The sequence below is a fragment of the Lolium perenne genome, chromosome 5, assembly GCF_019359855.2.
Source record: "Lolium perenne isolate Kyuss_39 chromosome 5, Kyuss_2.0, whole genome shotgun sequence".
Lineage (NCBI taxonomy): Eukaryota > Viridiplantae > Streptophyta > Magnoliopsida > Poales > Poaceae > Lolium > Lolium perenne.
In genome coordinates, this window is record NC_067248.2 from 19,860,435 (window position 1) to 19,877,260 (window position 16,826).

General features: G+C 45.3%; 3 protein-coding genes across 3 annotated transcripts; 2 read left to right on the plus strand and 1 right to left on the minus strand.

Moving 5' to 3' along the window:
• Window positions 1-577: 577 nt before the first annotated feature.
• On the plus strand, window positions 578-3,895 carry LOC127298835 (pentatricopeptide repeat-containing protein At1g10270). The gene has a single exon (XM_051328695.1). It carries the CDS (start codon window positions 668-670, stop codon window positions 3,518-3,520), a length of 2,853 nt encoding a protein of 950 aa, XP_051184655.1. The 5' UTR covers window positions 578-667; the 3' UTR covers window positions 3,521-3,895.
• A 1,811-nt stretch (window positions 3,896-5,706) lies between these two features.
• LOC127298837 (ureidoglycolate hydrolase) lies at window positions 5,707-9,777 on the minus strand. The gene is made up of 12 exons (XM_051328697.2): window positions 9,505-9,777; window positions 9,261-9,346; window positions 8,787-8,861; window positions 8,500-8,628; window positions 8,150-8,236; window positions 7,824-8,026; window positions 7,643-7,745; window positions 7,464-7,555; window positions 6,846-6,908; window positions 6,519-6,759; window positions 6,299-6,339; window positions 5,707-6,090 (listed from the first exon to the last, which is right to left on the minus strand). The coding sequence occupies exons 1-12, from the start codon at window positions 9,706-9,708 to the stop codon at window positions 5,993-5,995; spliced, it is 1,422 nt and encodes a 473-aa protein (XP_051184657.1). The 5' UTR covers window positions 9,709-9,777; the 3' UTR covers window positions 5,707-5,992.
• Window positions 9,778-9,895: 118 nt separating this feature from the next.
• On the plus strand, window positions 9,896-16,484 carry LOC127298836 (flowering locus K homology domain). Its single transcript, XM_051328696.2, has 7 exons — window positions 9,896-10,051; window positions 10,479-10,936; window positions 13,759-14,005; window positions 14,702-14,850; window positions 14,928-15,215; window positions 15,324-15,512; window positions 16,095-16,484. The coding sequence occupies exons 2-7, from the start codon at window positions 10,493-10,495 to the stop codon at window positions 16,284-16,286; spliced, it is 1,509 nt and encodes a 502-aa protein (XP_051184656.1). The 5' UTR covers window positions 9,896-10,051; window positions 10,479-10,492; the 3' UTR covers window positions 16,287-16,484.
• The last annotated feature ends 342 nt before the right edge of the window (window positions 16,485-16,826 follow it).

Consider the following 16,826-nt stretch of genomic DNA (forward strand, 5'->3'; position numbering starts at 1 on the left):
CCTTGCACCAGCATCGTACGTGCGTACCAGGAGCATTACGGGCCGTCGCCCGAGGGACCAGGGCCAACCGCAGTCCTGGGAGCCTCCCGGCTCTACGGTGTTACCCGTCGCTGCTCGCCGGTGGGTTTTGGCCGGTAACAATATGTAAGCTAATGCCTATTTTCAGAGGGATTGCTTCCAGTAAAATTAATGATGGATCTACAACCGTTTTTTTTTTTTGGAAAGACTCTTGCTATCAACCATTACTAGTGATTCATACCCCAGAGCATTCTCTTTTGCCATTGATGAAGACATCTCTTTACAAGGGTTCCTTTCCTCATCTAGTTTGAGTGATCTATTTCATCTGCCAATTTCACCTGAAGCAATGAATGAACTCAGAGAACTGCAAAGAAACACTGCTCATATTACCTTCACACAACACCAGGACACTTGGAATTATGCATGGGGAACCAGTAAATATCCAGCTAGGGAGGTGTTGGGCCCGAAAGTATCTGGTCCAGATGAAATGGAAGCCGTAAGTATAACAATGAAAGCCCAAGCCCAAGCCCAGAGATGAAAGGAAATGGTGTTGGCTTGATCACGTCGCCTCGCCGTCCACCGCACAGGAAAGGAACCCTGCCTGCCTTGTCTCTCCACCCTGCTCCTCCGCCGCCGCCGCCTCGGAACCATGGCGGCGCTCTACCGCCGTCTCCTCCTCCTCAGCCGCCTCTCCCAGGCCCCATCCCACCTCCTCACCCGCGCCGCAGCCCAGCCCGCCCTCCCCTCCCCGCTGCTCACCCCATCCCGCCACTTCGCCTTCTCCTCCGCCGAGGAGGCCGCGGCCGAGCGCCGCCGCCGCAAGCGCCGCCTGCGCATCGAGCCGCCGCTGCACGCCCTGCGCCGCGACGCGTCCCCGCCGGCCCCGCGGGACCCGAACGCGCCGCGCCTCCCCGACACCACCTCCGCGCTCGTCGGCCCGCGCCTCAGCCTCCACAACCGCGTGCAGGCCCTCATCCGCTCGGGCGACCTGGACGGCGCCGCGCTCGCCTCCCGCGCCGCCGTCTCCTCCCGCGTCCGCCCCACCGTCTTCACCTGCAACGCCATCGCCGCCTCCATGGTGCGCGCCGCGCGCCACGACGACGCCGTCGCGCTCTTCGACTTCTTCTTCCGCCGCTCCAACATCGTGCCCAACGTCGTCTCCTACAACACCCTCATCCTCGCGCACTGCGAGGCCGGCCGCGTCGACCAGGCCCTTCTCGCCTACCAGGAGATGCTCGACGGCGCCACCTCCTTCTCCCCGTCCGCCGTCTCCTACCGCCACCTCACCAAGGGCCTCGCCGCCGCCGGCCGCATCCAGGACGCGCTCGACCTCGTCCGCGACATGCTCAGCCGCGGCCAGGGCGCCGACTCGCTCGTCTACAAGAACCTCATCGACGGCTACATCCGCCTCGACGACTGGGACAGGGCGTTCGAGCTATTCGCCGAGCTCCGCGAGAAGACCACCGTCTACGACGGCGTCGTGCACACCGGCATCATGGAGGGCTACTGGAGCAAAGGCATGGACAAGGAGGCCATGGACAGCTACCGGTCTCTCCTCGACATGAACTTCAAGATGACGCCGGCCACCTGCAACGTCCTCCTCCAGACGCTCTTCAAGCACGACAAGCACAAGGAGGGGGACGAGCTCTGGGAGACCATGATCGACAACCACAACCCGCCCAGCTTCATCGGCGTCAACAGCGAGTCCTACACCGTCATGGTCAACCGGTGCTTCAACGAGGGCAGGTTCCACGACGCCATCGAGGTCTTCCACAGGCTGCCCAGGAAGAACGTCCAGTTCGACGTCGCCTGCTATAACAACATCATCGGTAAGCTCTGCGAGAACGGGATGCTCCAGGAGGCCGAGAAGCTATTCGAGGAGATGGAGAGCAAGTCGGTGCTTCCCGACGTGTACACCTACACCTACATCGTCGACTCGTGCTTCAAGGCTGGTCGTGTCGAGGACACCATGCAGTATTTCCACAAGATGGCAGACGGGAGGGAGCATGGACCAAAGTTCAATATCGCGTTCTTCAATCGGATGTTTGAGGGGCTTACAGAAGGTGGCCGGATCGAAGATGCCTTGAAGGTGTATGGAAGGATGTCTGACAAGGAGATTAAGCCGTCCGCAACCACCTTTGAGATCCTCGTCAAGGCAGCCTGCAAGGAAGGGGAATTGGATAAAGCGCGGGACCTGGTCAGGGACATGGCAAGAGGTGGCGTTGTCGCTCCAGATGAGTTCCGTGAGTATACTGTTGAGGTTTTCAAGAATGCTGATCGCCAGGAGGAGATTGAGCAAGCTTTCGAAGAAAAGCCAGTTCCAGTGCAACCTCAGCCAAGGCCAGAGTTTCGCCCTCGGAGTTCACCTCAGGGACTACCGGGATTCGCTGCATCTAATCAGACGCGGGGTAGCTACACACCTCAACAAGGTCAGTCAGGCTATGGTTCTCCTCAACCATTCCATCATGGCGATGGTGTACCTAAAATGCTGCAACTTAAGGGGATATCTTCGGAACCCGAACAGCTTGGATATGGCACTCCTCGGCCGCAACCATCAGCAGATGTTGCTCATCAGACTCAGCATCCTGGGTATGGCACATCTCGTCAATGGCAGACAGGGTATGGCTCTCACCAAGCGCAACAGCCTGCGTATGGCTCTCAACAAGTGCAGCAGCCAGGGTATGTCTCTCACCAGTCGCAACAGCCAGGTTATGTCTCTCGCGAAGCGCAACAGCCAGGGTATGGCTCTCACCATGCCGGACAGCCTGGGTATGGTGCTCACCAGGTGCAACAGCCTGGGTATGGCGCTCACCAGGCGCAACAACCTGGGTATGGCGCTCACCAGGCGCAACAGCCTGGGTATGGCGCTCACCAGGCACAGCAGCCTGGGTATGGCGCTCACCAGGCGCAACAGCCTGGATATAATGTTCATCAAGTGCAACACACTCATCAAGCGCAACAACATGGATATGACACTCATCAGGCGCAACGGCCTGGGTATGGTGCACCTCAGCCATCACAGCCACCTTTTGCTCCTGAATCACCGCAACATGGTGTTGGCACTGCTCGGAGTCTACCACGCCATGGCCAGATAGGAAATCAACATGATCAGTTTGGACCTTCTCCTCAGGGCGGACCGAAATTCGACACTCAGCCACCGTGGAATTCTGGTGCTCATGAGGCACCACAATCAAGTTTGTGCACTGCCCAGGGCCTGCCACACTATGGCCACAGAGGAAATCAACAGGATCAGTTTAGATCTCCTCAGGGCGGACAAAAATTGGACACTCCGCAGCCACAGGACTCTGGTTCTCCTGAAGCACCACAGTCTAGTTTGGATACTGCTCAGAGCCGGCCACACTATGGCCACATTGGAAATCAGCATGGTCAGTTTGGGTCTCCTACTCAGGGTGGAATGAAATCTGGCACTCAGTCACAGCATGAGGATTTTGGTGCTCACGCATCAGATGAATATGTTGTCAAGTATGCTGAGCGGTACTAATTTTTTTGGCAATTTTGTGCTCGGAAGAAAACACATTCTAAATTAAGCAATAGGTACGGCATGTAGTTCTATATAGACACTGTTATGCTGTTTCATTCCACAACACCCCACCCCCCCTATTTCGTCCTGTGTGATTCTGTTTGATTATATTTGTAGACCGCAGTGATATTCATGGGGCATTGTGAAACAGCTGTTGTCTTTATTCATAACAAGCTGGTGCGTGGTTGCAATGCAGGGGAACAGAGCCCAGGCTGCTGGCATTCTCTGTGCTAGGCGTTTTCCCTGTACATTGTTAGGCTTCTACTGCTTGTGTAATTTTAGAGTCCAGCCATGTGGACGTCTTAAGTAAATAATAACTCTCTTCATAACCTCTAATCTCTGTGTCCTTTGTTTTTGTTTTTCCAATGGATACACATAGCCATCTGTTGTTGCCTTGTTGGCTGTTGCCATGTTAACTTTAAATCCACAGTTCCCCAAGGCATCTTCGATTCTTCCGTGCAGACCATATTTGAGTTTACTTTTATCATTGTACAGTAGTAACATAGAAAATACAGTGTAACTTTTATCTGACTATCATTTTTTTGGGCGTGGACAAACTATATTGTTGTTGCTATCTAAGTTATACAGTTGACTAGATATGATTCCAATCTACTCTGCGTACTTCGTTCATTAAAAAAAACTCTCTCTGCACCTTTGATGTTACGTCTGGGTGAAGCAATTTGTGGCTGGTGCTCACTTCCCTTCGGCAACCAATTCACTAACACAAGTAGTAACTCGACCTTCAAAGCAGTTTTTTGTTGCATCATACCACAAGGTATGAAGCTTGTGCATTTTGATGATTGTTCATCTCTGAGTTTCCTGGGAATTTGTTTGCGATTACATGATAGCTTACAATATATGTCGTTCTTGGTTCAGGTGCTAGGCCGGGCCATTTTGACTGACAGCCTTTGTCTTTCGCTGATGATTTTGCTTTCTTCAAGCTAAAAAATTAGGGCTCTTTTGATTTATAGGATAGAAAAAACATAGGATTATGATGTCATGCCTAATCGAATTCTATAGGAGAGTTCTCTTTGATTGTGCTAAAGGAATTTTTCATGAGGTATGATCTTATATTTTTTTCCTATAGAATTTGCACTACAGGATTGCTATATGATTTTTTCCTATAGAATATGCTCCTATGAATTAAACAATTAGTGTAGGAAAAAATCCCATAGGATGTAAATTCTACACAATTCCTATACAAATTTTATAAATCAAATGAGCCCTTAGCAAGTCATGGTCCTCTATTCAAGTTACTGACTTGCTGCTGCAGCCACTTTATCAATATATCAGACATAGCCGCATAGCTTATGCCGGTCCTGGAAAGATGCACAAGACTCTGGACAAAGCACTAAAGGTCGTCACCAAGTATTCTGGGAGCATCTATTTTGGGCAAAAACAGAAGTGGCCTTGTAATCTAAACTACTTCCTCTCTAAATAACTTGCTCCGTATCTAGAAAATTTGAGCAAGTTGTTTTTGGGATGGAGGGAGAACTACTGATCTTCCTGTCTGGTTGCAATTAATCACAGATATTTGTTGTCTGTTTATCCAAAATTATCTATCTCATACTTACGTGTTATGTGTTGGTTCCGCATAACGGCATAAGCATTTACTGAATTTGTTGGTTGGATCAACAAAATGCTCATACAGATAGTTGTAAGCCATCAGAAACGTTTCAAACTCTCTGGAATTCCGGTTGACGCAAATATTGTCAGTAGAAGAGAGAGTACATCTGACTGGAATTCAGTTTGACGCAAATATTGTCAGTAGAAGAGAGTACATCTGAGAAGTATTGCACGCACAACACCAAACAGTACGGAACTCCAAGCAATGTGCAATATAGATGGCTGAAATTTGCAGGTAAAGGAGAGTTAACAAAATTGTAGGGAAATTGTAAAAATGAGAGTTAACAAAAGTACTTTCTTCTTTGAATTTACTATTTTCCAAGATGTTAATCTAGTTTAAAAATAACTATGTATTGAATATAGTTTTTTGAGATGTTGAAGCTGGTATTTCAAAATACCAAACTAGTTTTTTTTTCTTCAAAATGTTATCTTGCAATATAGAGAATATAATAATTATAGTTTTCAAAATATTGGACTTCGTTTTCCTCCAGAAAACATTAGTAGAAATATCGAGACATGGGTTTGAGAAATGATGAACGTGTGCCTATGTAAGCAATGTGATTTTTATAGTAAGTGCTACACATTACAGGCATGCCCTTTAAGCCTCTTTGCCACATCACCATTCTGTGAAAGCAACACACTGCTGAAATCACATGGTAATTCCTTATATTCTGCCCATCAAGATATTATCCCGGAAGAATGAATCATGATTTCACATGCATGCGCGATGAGGGACGTCGAGGCAGCTGAGACACAACATATTATTGGGTAATAATACTTCCCCCTTGATTCCTCCCTGTGCCGTGCTCACTCCGATGACAGTTTGGCCATCGTCAAGGCTAGCATCTGAACTCCGTTCGCCATGTCCTCCGGCGACGCGTACTCCTCAGGCTTGTGGCTGTATCCTGCAACAATAACGATGAGTTTAGTACTGTTTAGATAGGAAAATTCTGACAAACACACAAAGTATGCACCAGGATATTACAGTAAAAAAGAGAAATCTGACATGTACTTCTGAATTGGTATCAGACTTTATGATATCTCGAGCATTGTCGTATCTTAATTATTTGAAATAAAGTATGATAGAGTGCCGCGGAGGGGTGGAATACAAACCTTTGTAGCAGGGAATGAAGATCATACCCATTGGTGAGATTCTGCAAAGCAAAGGCATGCACACATGTCACTCAAGGGTATTCACAATGAAAGCTAGCTAAAATGGTGTTTGAAATTAAGTAGAACACCGCATTCCAAATGTTTCTAGCAGGAATATTTCGTACAGGTTAGAAATGAATCCAACAAACGGGAAAATCCCTGTTGGGATATCATACTTCACCTGGCCATGAAAAGGGAATCGTGGTAAGCTCTGCTGATCATCAATTTGTATTCTAGGCCCAACTGTTTTGCGGCAATTTCCATTGCATTAATTACTGATTTGTCAGAAAGAGCAGGTGGATCCTGGTTGATGATCTTGAATTCCGAGAGCTCGACTCCACGGATCTTTGATATGTCAATTGCAGATTGGTGAACCTTCTCAATGACATCATTCCTTCTTTTCTCATCAATATCTCTGATATCTGTACATAAGATATTGTGGATTACTGGTTGAAAAAATATATATTTCCCTAAGAAAAAAATTGTATCGAAAGAAACAGGTTCTTACCAATTTCCAGGTGTGATTTGCTTGGGATGCTATTGATAGCTCCTGGATGTAGTTGCAGAATACCTATAGGAGAATAATCTGTTAGTGGAAAGCAAGATGTGACAAGCAAATTCTTAACAATCTTCTTAAGATATTGGTTAACCACTGCCTGCATAAATATCCTCTCGCAATCGAAATGCACGCAAACATATAAGAGAATCTATCCGACAGGTTAGAACATTATAAACCATGCTCACGATTCTATTTGAACATCAAAATATTTGTCTCGCAGAAACAATGACATCAAAATATTTTCATAGTTTCAAGTTGCAAGTCTGATCTCATAGCTTAGCTAAATATGACACATATTCTGCATTTGATGTATTTCATCCGCTGCACCTTTTTTTTTTTGTACAGAAGACATGATCAAAGAAAGGGTGTATGCAGACTAAAATGAAGGCAACTTAAAAATGGAGGCTAGGCATCCTATTAACCAGATTCAAAACATCCAGCTGCAAATCAATTTTTCATGGAGCACATATTCAGTCCAAATATATTACAGGATACGGGTAGCACATGCCTGATCTAAAAATAATAATACACATCACTTAGAAAATAAGCCTAATTTATTAGACTCACCAACAGTGCCGACCGTATCAATTGATCCTGATTCCAAAACATGTTTCTCAACTGCTAATGCAAGCTCAGCTGCCGCCAATCCAGCATCATTCCTGTAAAACACTTCTTTAGCTCTTTACCATACATAAATGTGGGGACGCTTCAATAATAACGCAAAAAAATTGGATGGAAATGCTAACCTCGCGGGCATGAGCACTGCTCCAGCATGACCACCGTTCCCTTCAAACTCCACCTTAATACTTGCAGGAGCAGCAATAGCAGTTACAACGCCAATTGGAATACCTATTGTTAAGAACAGAAGATGTGAGCAAGAATGATTTCGATCCCCAAATATATTAATTTAACTAAAAGAAATACAACCTTCTTTTTCCAAGATGGGACCCTGTTCAATGTGCAATTCTATAAAAGCAAAATATGTATCTTGGTTCAAGAACACATTATGTAGATCCTCAGGGTGTATCTTGTAGCCAGCAGAGTCAGCAGCATCAACAAATGATATATTCTGGTTGTCAAATGTCCCTTTTAGTGATTGAGATAGTTCCTTGCTCCCTGCCATTAAGCGGCTGCATATTTTGAAGGTGTGCAAAGATGAGACTCGACAAACTAGGACTGTCCCACAATTAGCACAAGCAGAATTGATATCATTTCTTAAAATAACATGTAACTTATGGTAAATGAGGGCGAACCTTCCCAAGCAGCTGATTCCAAATCGTGTAGGCTCCTCTGATGTAAACATAATGACCTCCAATGATCTTTTTGGCTGGAAACCCGACCTGTATGTCATATGAAAGCCAAGCATGTAAGGTTCATCTCAAGATGAAAACAACAATGGAGTTCACATTTATAAAGCCCAAGTTGCCTGAAGGTGTGAAAACATGCCAGGTTTTCTTCAGTATGGTGACATAACTAAACTAATAGTTGTATAGCTTTATGTGACCTCAGTTAGCCATAACATGGACAATGACCAAATATCAAGCAAAAAGAATAGAAAAGCATTTCACAAATGGTGGAAGATACTTATAGGCAGCATGTGTACCGTTGCAGCACACTGATTGCCTCAAGAGCACCCAGAACACCAACGACCCCGTCATATTTGCCAGAAAATGGGATGGCATCAACATGAGAACCAGTTGCAACTGCCGCGAGATCCGCCTCAGAACCCACCCTGTAGAAAAGTACACAGTGTTACAGTGTGAAACATAATTAGCCAGCACAAATATGTCCCTTTTGTTCATATCCTGACATGTTTCACAAATATGCACACTTCCGAAGTCAGACAATATATGAACAACAGAAACTAAGAGGTACCAAAGATAAACTCACCAGCGGCCAAATATGTTGCCAACTGCATCTTCTCGAACAACAAGGCCAAGTTGTTTCATTATCCCTTTTATATACCTGTACAATAAGAGAAGAAATCGATGATCAGCATAGGCAGGCACTAGCCAGATACGCACATTATAAGGTGCCGGAAACATGTATAGTTGTGTTTACACATAGTACTAACAGTTAGAAGATTGACGGGCACTCTGAAATCAGAAGCAACGTGAATTGAAACCATAATAAGTCAGACTGGTCAAATGTATGTGAATCGAATAAAGTTATGCCGAGTTTCAAATTAATAATGGGATTATTTGGTTTGGAGCAAACTCAGGTTATCCTGCAGATGCTACAGAGTACAGAGTAAAGGCAATCGAAGCTATATATACTGATTGCAACTACTTGCTAACTCTCGCGACCAGGGAACAAAGGTAACTAGCACGGGGATTTCGAACTGGGCGTGGTTGGTATCCTTACCGACGAGCTTGCACGTCCCTGTCGCTGTACAGAACGCGCGTGACGGACGGCGCCGGCGAGTCGGAGAACGAGGCCAGCTCGTCAATCTGCGCAACCAAAGAGGAGGAAAACCCATCACAACACTGCCAACCCCATTCCATCCGATCACATTCCATTTCCTGGCACACAACCAACACGCGCGCGCGCGCCCGGGGAAGCAGAGCGGAGCGAGGTTCCGTGACAGGCAGTCAGACGGTTCCTTTACCTGCCGCTGGAGGCCGTCGGAGTCGACGCGCAAGGGGTAGGCGCCGCCGTCGGAGTAGACGCGCAAGGGGTCGTCGGAGGCGGGGTAGCCGGCGAACTCCTCCATCGTCCGCCGCGCCGCCGCGCCGCCGTCGTGGCCCTGGGCCGCGGCCGCGGCGCCGGCGGCGAGGACGGCGAGGAGGAGAGAGAGGAAGGAGGGGAGCATTTCCGCGGCTGGAGGTGGGAGATGACGCGACGGCACTGACTGACTGCAGTGGTGCGGTGCGGTGTGGCGAGGAAGACGACATGAGTCCACGAACTATAAACTACTCGGGCGCTATCGGAATCGTGGGGACCACGGCCCAGAGAGAATTGCGGCCCATACGAACTTGCATGGGCCGGCCGTCCGACCGGAGCGAGCTCGATGAGTTAAGAAGAGAAGACGCACGGGCACGGGCGCACCACACGCGCTCCCAAATCCTCTCCCGTGCTCCCTCCCGTCAAAACCCTCTCCGGCGGCGGCGGCGGCGCTTCCTCTCCGGCGAGGCCTGCCTCTGCGTCCCTACAAGGTTCGCGCTCTACGCTCGCTGTCTCCTCCACCCGTAACTCTGTAGCTTGCTCGCGGGGCGAAGAGCTCGCTGGCGGCGGGGACGGGGACTGTATCCCCGTGCTCGTGCTGGCGTAGCGGGCTGCTTCCGGTCCGGACGCGCTATTCGGGGTTTCGTGGCTGCAGTGCTCGGGGATTTAGGGTTAGGGAGGTCGTGCGCTCTCGGCGGCGCTGCTCGGCGACGCGCTAGGGTTTCCCGTGGATCCGCGGTGTTGTGTGTGTTGCTTGGTCTGGAGCAGGATTTGGTCGGTTCAGTTGGTAATCTCATGATACACTTTTAGGTTTTGCACACTGCGGCTAGCGTCTCGGGGGTCCATGCAGCAGAGGATTTATGCTACTGCTACTTGGTTTCGGCTGACGATATTTTGTTGTTGTTGTTGTGTGCGCAGTGCTCCCAGGGAACATGGACGGGGCTTCTGCTGCCGAGCACGAGATGAGCGAGATCCCAGCTGGCATCGCCTCTGACGAGCAAGCCAATCCTGCTACCGATGCGCAGGAAGAACCGGAGATGCCATCCGACGAGGAACTCAAAGGCCAGACCAACGAAGAGTCTGGGGACCTGACTGAGGAGGCGCAGGCAGATGTGAACGATGGGAATACAGAGGACCAGGCTTCACTCGAAGAGGCAGCAAACGTTGTTGCTGAGGCCGAGCAGCTGGCCGATGTGGAGATGGAGGAGAAGAAGTGGCCGGGGTGGCCTGGGGAGAGCGTGTTCCGCGTGCTGGTTCCTGCACAGAAGGTGGGCGCTGTCATTGGCCGCAAGGGGGAGTTTATCAAGAGGATGTGTGAGGAGTCCAGAGCTCGCATCAAGATCCTTGATGGCCCGCCAGGTGTTCCGGAAAGGACTGTAAGTTGTTTACCCACTTGCACCATGTTGAGTTGTTATCATCATAAAAATGTTTGTGATGTCCGAAGTAGCTGTGGCCTTGTAGGCATCCTTAGTACATGTCCAAAGCCAAGTCTAACCTGTTCCTTTTTACGAGTAATTCTTTTTGGTTTATAGTTGCTTTAGGAGAACCATGCATGTATATGATTTCGTAGTATGTTGGTAAATATTTTTCATTGTTGTGGCTGTCTTCTAAAATGAATGTGCTAGGTATTTATTGATCTCTTTAGGTATATGTGCTTGCAGTATAAGGTTACTTGTTTTTGTGGCTATCTTGAAGGATCAATGTGCTAGGAGCCTAGGAGTCTTTCATTTATATTGACTAAAAAAAAGGATGGCTTTCATTTATGGATAGCTATAGGACTGTACATCACCTTACAACTGTATTATGTTTTTGTGGTTGCCTTCTCACTGGTTTTTCAGAAAACGTTTCTGTGCCTTGTCCTGCGGTATGTTTGGATGGTGGTGAAAGCTCACATTACAAACTTTCTAGTCATGACTCAAAAATGGTCTTATGGTCGCCAGTTTTATTGGCATGCCAATGGCTCTTTACCCACTCTAGTCCATTTTTCTTGCTAATGTTGGCCAACTTATAAGCAACCAAAACCTGAACAATTTTGTTTTCGTAGCCAAGTATCTGCCAGGGCAAGCTTGTGCTAGAATTGAACATACCCTCAATGCACTATAATTTAGTTGATTAGTAGATGTCTATAGTAATTGACAGATTAAAGTCATTATAAGTCTCGTGAACTTTATGAAAATCTTAGACATGAAATATGAACTGGTTTCTGAAATTTAATACTTTTTTGACAATGCCACATTTGTACTACCTCTGTCCATAAATAGATGCCAAAAGTTTGTCTAAATTTGAATGAATCTAGTCACGATTTAGTGTATAGATACATCCGAATTTGAATAAATCTTTGGCATCTATTTATGGACGGAGGGAGTAGTTAAGATCGATGGTGCTCTATTTAGGAAATAGGAACCAAGTGTTCAACTAGGAATGCCTACTTTTCTTGAGTTCTGAAGAGATGCAATTTTGTTCAGATTCTTATGAATGATTAAAGATAGTTAGACTGGTGAATCTGGGGTATACTGTTAAATCTGATGGAGGTTCATAATTCATAAGGTTGGGGCATCAAATATATCATATCAAACCTTTTATATATGATAAGGATAATGAAAATTTATGCAATAAGAATCACTTGCTAAAATGGAACAGCTATATGCCTTTGTTGCAGCAAGGAGCAACATAATATTTTGATGTTGCTTTTATACTAACTAAGGCTTAATTATTTAGGAAGCAGCTGGTTCTCTACATAGATCAAGTAATTGTTGCACTCAGAAATACTAGAAAAAATAGTGATTGGTCATATGGTAGCACTGTTTTGGGCCAACGTGCAAACATTATGTGTAAATTATAATGCCAATCCTAGCAAGCTCTTAGATTTAGTCATGAAGCTTGTGGATTGTTTCTGGTTCATGCTACAAAAAGAGCTGATCAGTTATCAGCTTGAATACTGATGCAAATCTATAATCCATACTCATGCTACCAAATTGTTGTCTATAACAGTGCAACATAATCCATACTCATGCTACTATTCATAGAAATTTCTGCACAAGTAAAGAACCTCTACTACTAAAAAAGAGCAAACTATTGAATGACACTTAAGTGGAAGACTTAATAGTGGCGATAACAGTAACAAACTAATCTTTGCAGGTTTTCACTGCAGTCTAAGGCCTCAAGTCAAATCCCTTTTTCGTATCCAAAATAGATGCAGTCATGGTTACCAGAGTTCAGTTTTGTGCTCCTCTGCTGCAAATACGATTTTAAGTCTTTTGAGTATTGGATGAAGATGACTGTCAAGAAGCTCCACATATTGGCTGGTAATTCCATGACCCATTTGATTGTTTTGCCAAAGGAATTCAGTTGGCAAAATTTTACGGGGGCAAAATAGCTTAATCCCTAACAATTTCGTCAGCCCTAGATGGTTCTTTCAGAAAATAACCATATCTTAAAAATTGAAATTATATAAGTGCATGCCCATCAACAGCAAGTAACATGCCATGCGGTACATTTTCTGCAATATGCAAGTAATTCAAATCATTGCCGGTTAACAAATATAACAGTAATGATAAGAAAATCTATCCAGTTGGGTGAAAAAATTTCTGGGAATTTATATGTATGTTGCTCCTTAATGGTTGAAGCAACACTCAGTTATTCTGTATCTCTGCATAACAACTTCACCATCAGATGTCATGATCTTATTTACAATTTTGAGGATATGCACTCACAATGTAAACTCATGCGTTTGCATTTGTTGACTAATTTGAAAAATGTAACATAAGTTTTACCAGAAAGAGTAACCATAATTGCATTCCACAGTGGATCACAGCAATGGACCAAATATGCCCTAATTAATCTATCTTTGATAAATTTTGCTAAAGTAGGAAATGATAGATATTCGGAAACCTGCCTACTGAACATAAGCTGTTTTTGTGTTGGCTGAATCAGATGTAGGAGGTTTACAGATGTGGTTGCCCTTCATTTTTTTTTAGCAGCATGCATCATTTTGATTATTTTGTTCTTGGGGTAGCAGGTGTATTCATTTCATTGAACTAATGTAGGATGGTAATATACGTTCTATCCTTGCTATGGCATGTCTCCTCAATGCTTGTGCATATTGCTACTAATTAGTGTTTTCCTGTATTATCCATCTGTATGCAAAATATTTGTGTGCCTCCTTGCTGACATCTCGACAATCTTTTCTTGTTTAAAGGTAATGATTTCGGCAAAGGATGAACCGGATGCACTGGTTCCTCCAGCTGTTGATGGTTTGCTGAGAGTACATAATAGAATAACAGATGGTTTAGATGGTGAATCTGAGCAGCCTCAGCGAGGTGCTGGTCCTGTAGGGCCAACACGGCTACTTGTGCCAGCTTCCCAAGCTGGCAGCCTGATTGGCAAACAAGGGGCAACCATTAAATCCATACAGGATGCTTCAAAATGTGCTCTCCGCATTCTTGGTAAGATTCATATTTCCCCTGCGTTGTTGTCTCAGTTTGACAATGTTTGTCCATATTTCCACCAAATTGTAGCTCCTTGCTTCTCCTCTACTAGGCCATGCTAGATCCATTAATTTTCCTTTCTAGTTTTACTGGCTATACACAATATGCAGTTTGTGTCATCAAACTAATTAGCTGTATACATTGTGACTTGTCTTGCATGTTTTTTTTTTTGGGTATGAATCAGGTGATTAATGCCCTATGTAGGAATCATGTGTACTTCCAAATGCTACCTAGTTTATTTGTTGATTGAATTGTGAACATAGAAAATTGCAATGTACTATAAGCTGGTAATGCTCATGGTTTATGATTAGCGTACTTTGTGAATCAACCATTTTCTTATTTGCTAAAAACGTTTGAAAATTATGGAATTGTCGGACATGCATGCATATTGCATAGCAAGTACAACAACTGCTGGGTGATAGATGCTAGAATCTGATATTTAAGATACATGCAAGATTGTACCTAACATTTGCCATCTCCCTTGGCTTGGCGGCGTGATAATTCTAGCATTGTTTCTGTATGCACCTTTCTGCTTGGCTTGCTAGATCATGGCTGATCAATTGTACTGAAAATTTATGAGGCTTTAGTTTCGCATGTACGTGCTCATGATGCATATTAAAAGCCGTCACATATTTGACATTTTCTCCTTCACAGAGAATGTGCCACCTGTGGCATTAAATGATGACAGAGTTGTCGAGATACAAGGTGAACCCAATGATGTTCACAAAGCAGTGGAACTGATTGCAAACCATTTGAGAAAATTTCTTGTTGACCGTAGTGTTCTCCCTCTGTTTGAAATGCAGGTAAGTGAATTCTGTTATGCAGTTTATTGTTTTGCTTGGATGCAGTATCCGATAAGCATAACTTGTCTTCTTGACAGATGAAAGTGCACAATGTGCCCAGAGAGCAACCTATGCCTGCGCCTCAGCAGTGGGGTCCTCCTCCACCCTGGAGTCATCCACCAAACATTCCGCCCAGCGGCCCTCCTGGTTATGGCGGGAATCAACATTTTATGCCTCCAAGACCACAAGATAACTATTATCCTCCTCCTGATGCACACCCTGTGGAAAAGCAACCACACTACGGGATTTCTTCATATGGACGTGATGCACATCCAACTGGCGCTCCTCCCTCAGGAAATCAACACCTACCACATGGGTCTTCTCAAGTTAGTTGCTATAAATTTGACCATTATGAAAACATGAGGTGTTTGCACGCCTATTAATTCTATCGCTTACACTTGTTTTCTCCCATTTTTGTTTGGTTTTATTGACAGATTGCCCAAAAGATGCAAGTTCCTCTTTCCTATGTTGATGCTGTGATTGGGTCTGCTGGTGCCAATATTAGCTACATCCGCAAGCATAGTGGTGCAACAGTAAGTATTCAAGAAGGTGTTCCTGGAGAGATGACGGTTGAGATTGTAGGGAGCGCTTCACAAGTTCAGACTGCTCAGCAGCTGATCAAGGTATTTCCATTTGTTCTCTTAAGATTGCATCAGTTTCCAGGTGCATTCATCATCTGCATTCAGGCTAAAAAATACAGGTGTGATGTGGTGAGGATCTGTTTCTAGTTTAGTTCTCACATTGTCATCGTGATATATTTAGCAATGTATTTAACCTAGACCACCTGCCGTGCCAACTAGTTTGATTGGATTGAACGTTGGAGCACCACGAGTGCACGATTGCATCCATATTCCATAGTGGTCAATTCCTGTAGGATGTTCAATATACATAGACATAATCGAAAGTATCCATACGCTTGAGATGTGCATGGAATATGTTGCACACATTGAAGAGGAAAATCCTTGTTGCACTTGAATCTGTGTTTAGGTGGATACATGGCTTATTTTCCATGGTTGAAATTACTATTTTGGAAGCTACAGTACTGCCACTGAATCGTCCCATTCTACAAGAAAATCCAGCCAATAATATCATATATATTGTAACATAAGTACATAACCAATTTCTGTCATCCAACTTTTAATTGTCTCATTGCAGAAGTTGTTATGTCTTCTTTCTAATCGATCATCCCCATCCTTTCCTTGCAGAATTTCATGGCTGAAGCTTCTCCGCAAGTTCCTCCACCTGGTCCTGCTCCCTCCCAACCACTTGACTCGAGCTACAACTCATACCCGCAGTATGGAGGACCGTCGTATGGATCCCCTCCAGGCAGTGCAGGTCCTGCCCCTCACAATGGAGGAAGCTATGGCGCGCACTACCCGCCAAACTATGGTTACTAGTTATGGCATCAAAAACACTAGGGTTTAGTGACGTACTTGGTTTTGTTGTTCCGCCTGTTAATCTGTTGAGAACGTGAGAGATTATTAGGTTTTCCTATCTTCTGGTGGTGTAAACTCTGCTCTGACGCCAGTGACAACTGTTCTCTGATACCTTGTTTACTTGCTTTTCAGCATGCTGTAAACTTAGTCATTAACCTACGATGTCCTGGACCTCGTGGTTGTCACGATGCTGCTGTCGCCTGTTGTGGTGGCAGAATGTGACTGAATGATTCTTTCAGCAGCTGCATTGCAGAATGGAGTCCAAACTCCAAAGGACTATACTATCTAGTTTCGCTACAAAGGTAACTAAGTAGCTAATTAAGCAAAACATAATCGTAAACCCTGAACTTAAAAGTCCAGCGACGACTATAGATTGTCATCCAAGTCGGGGGGCACAATCTTGTGCTTTGTGGGTACTCTTTCAGCATGTGTCATCTACCTTGACATGTGAAGCCATCCTTCTGTGTGACCAAAATTTTACTGATACATCCAACTCCCATG

Coding starts and splice junctions, on each gene's coding strand:
- LOC127298837 (XM_051328697.2), bottom strand. CDS start 9,708: ATGCTCCCCTCCTTCCTCTCTCTCCTCCTCGCCGTCCTCGCCGCCGGC. Junction 9,347..9,504: donor CCGACGGCCTCCAGCGGCAG/GTAAAGGAACCG, acceptor TTGGTTGCGCAG/ATTGACGAGCTGGCCTCGTT. Junction 8,027..8,149: donor GGAATCAGCTGCTTGGGAAG/GTTCGCCCTCAT, acceptor CAAAATATGCAG/CCGCTTAATGGCAGGGAGCA.
- LOC127298836 (XM_051328696.2), top strand. CDS start 10,493: ATGGACGGGGCTTCTGCTGCCGAGCACGAGATGAGCGAGATCCCAGCT. Junction 10,937..13,758: donor CAGGTGTTCCGGAAAGGACT/GTAAGTTGTTTA, acceptor TCTTGTTTAAAG/GTAATGATTTCGGCAAAGGA. Junction 14,851..14,927: donor TCCCTCTGTTTGAAATGCAG/GTAAGTGAATTC, acceptor TCTTCTTGACAG/ATGAAAGTGCACAATGTGCC.
- LOC127298835 (XM_051328695.1), top strand. CDS start 668: ATGGCGGCGCTCTACCGCCGTCTCCTCCTCCTCAGCCGCCTCTCCCAG.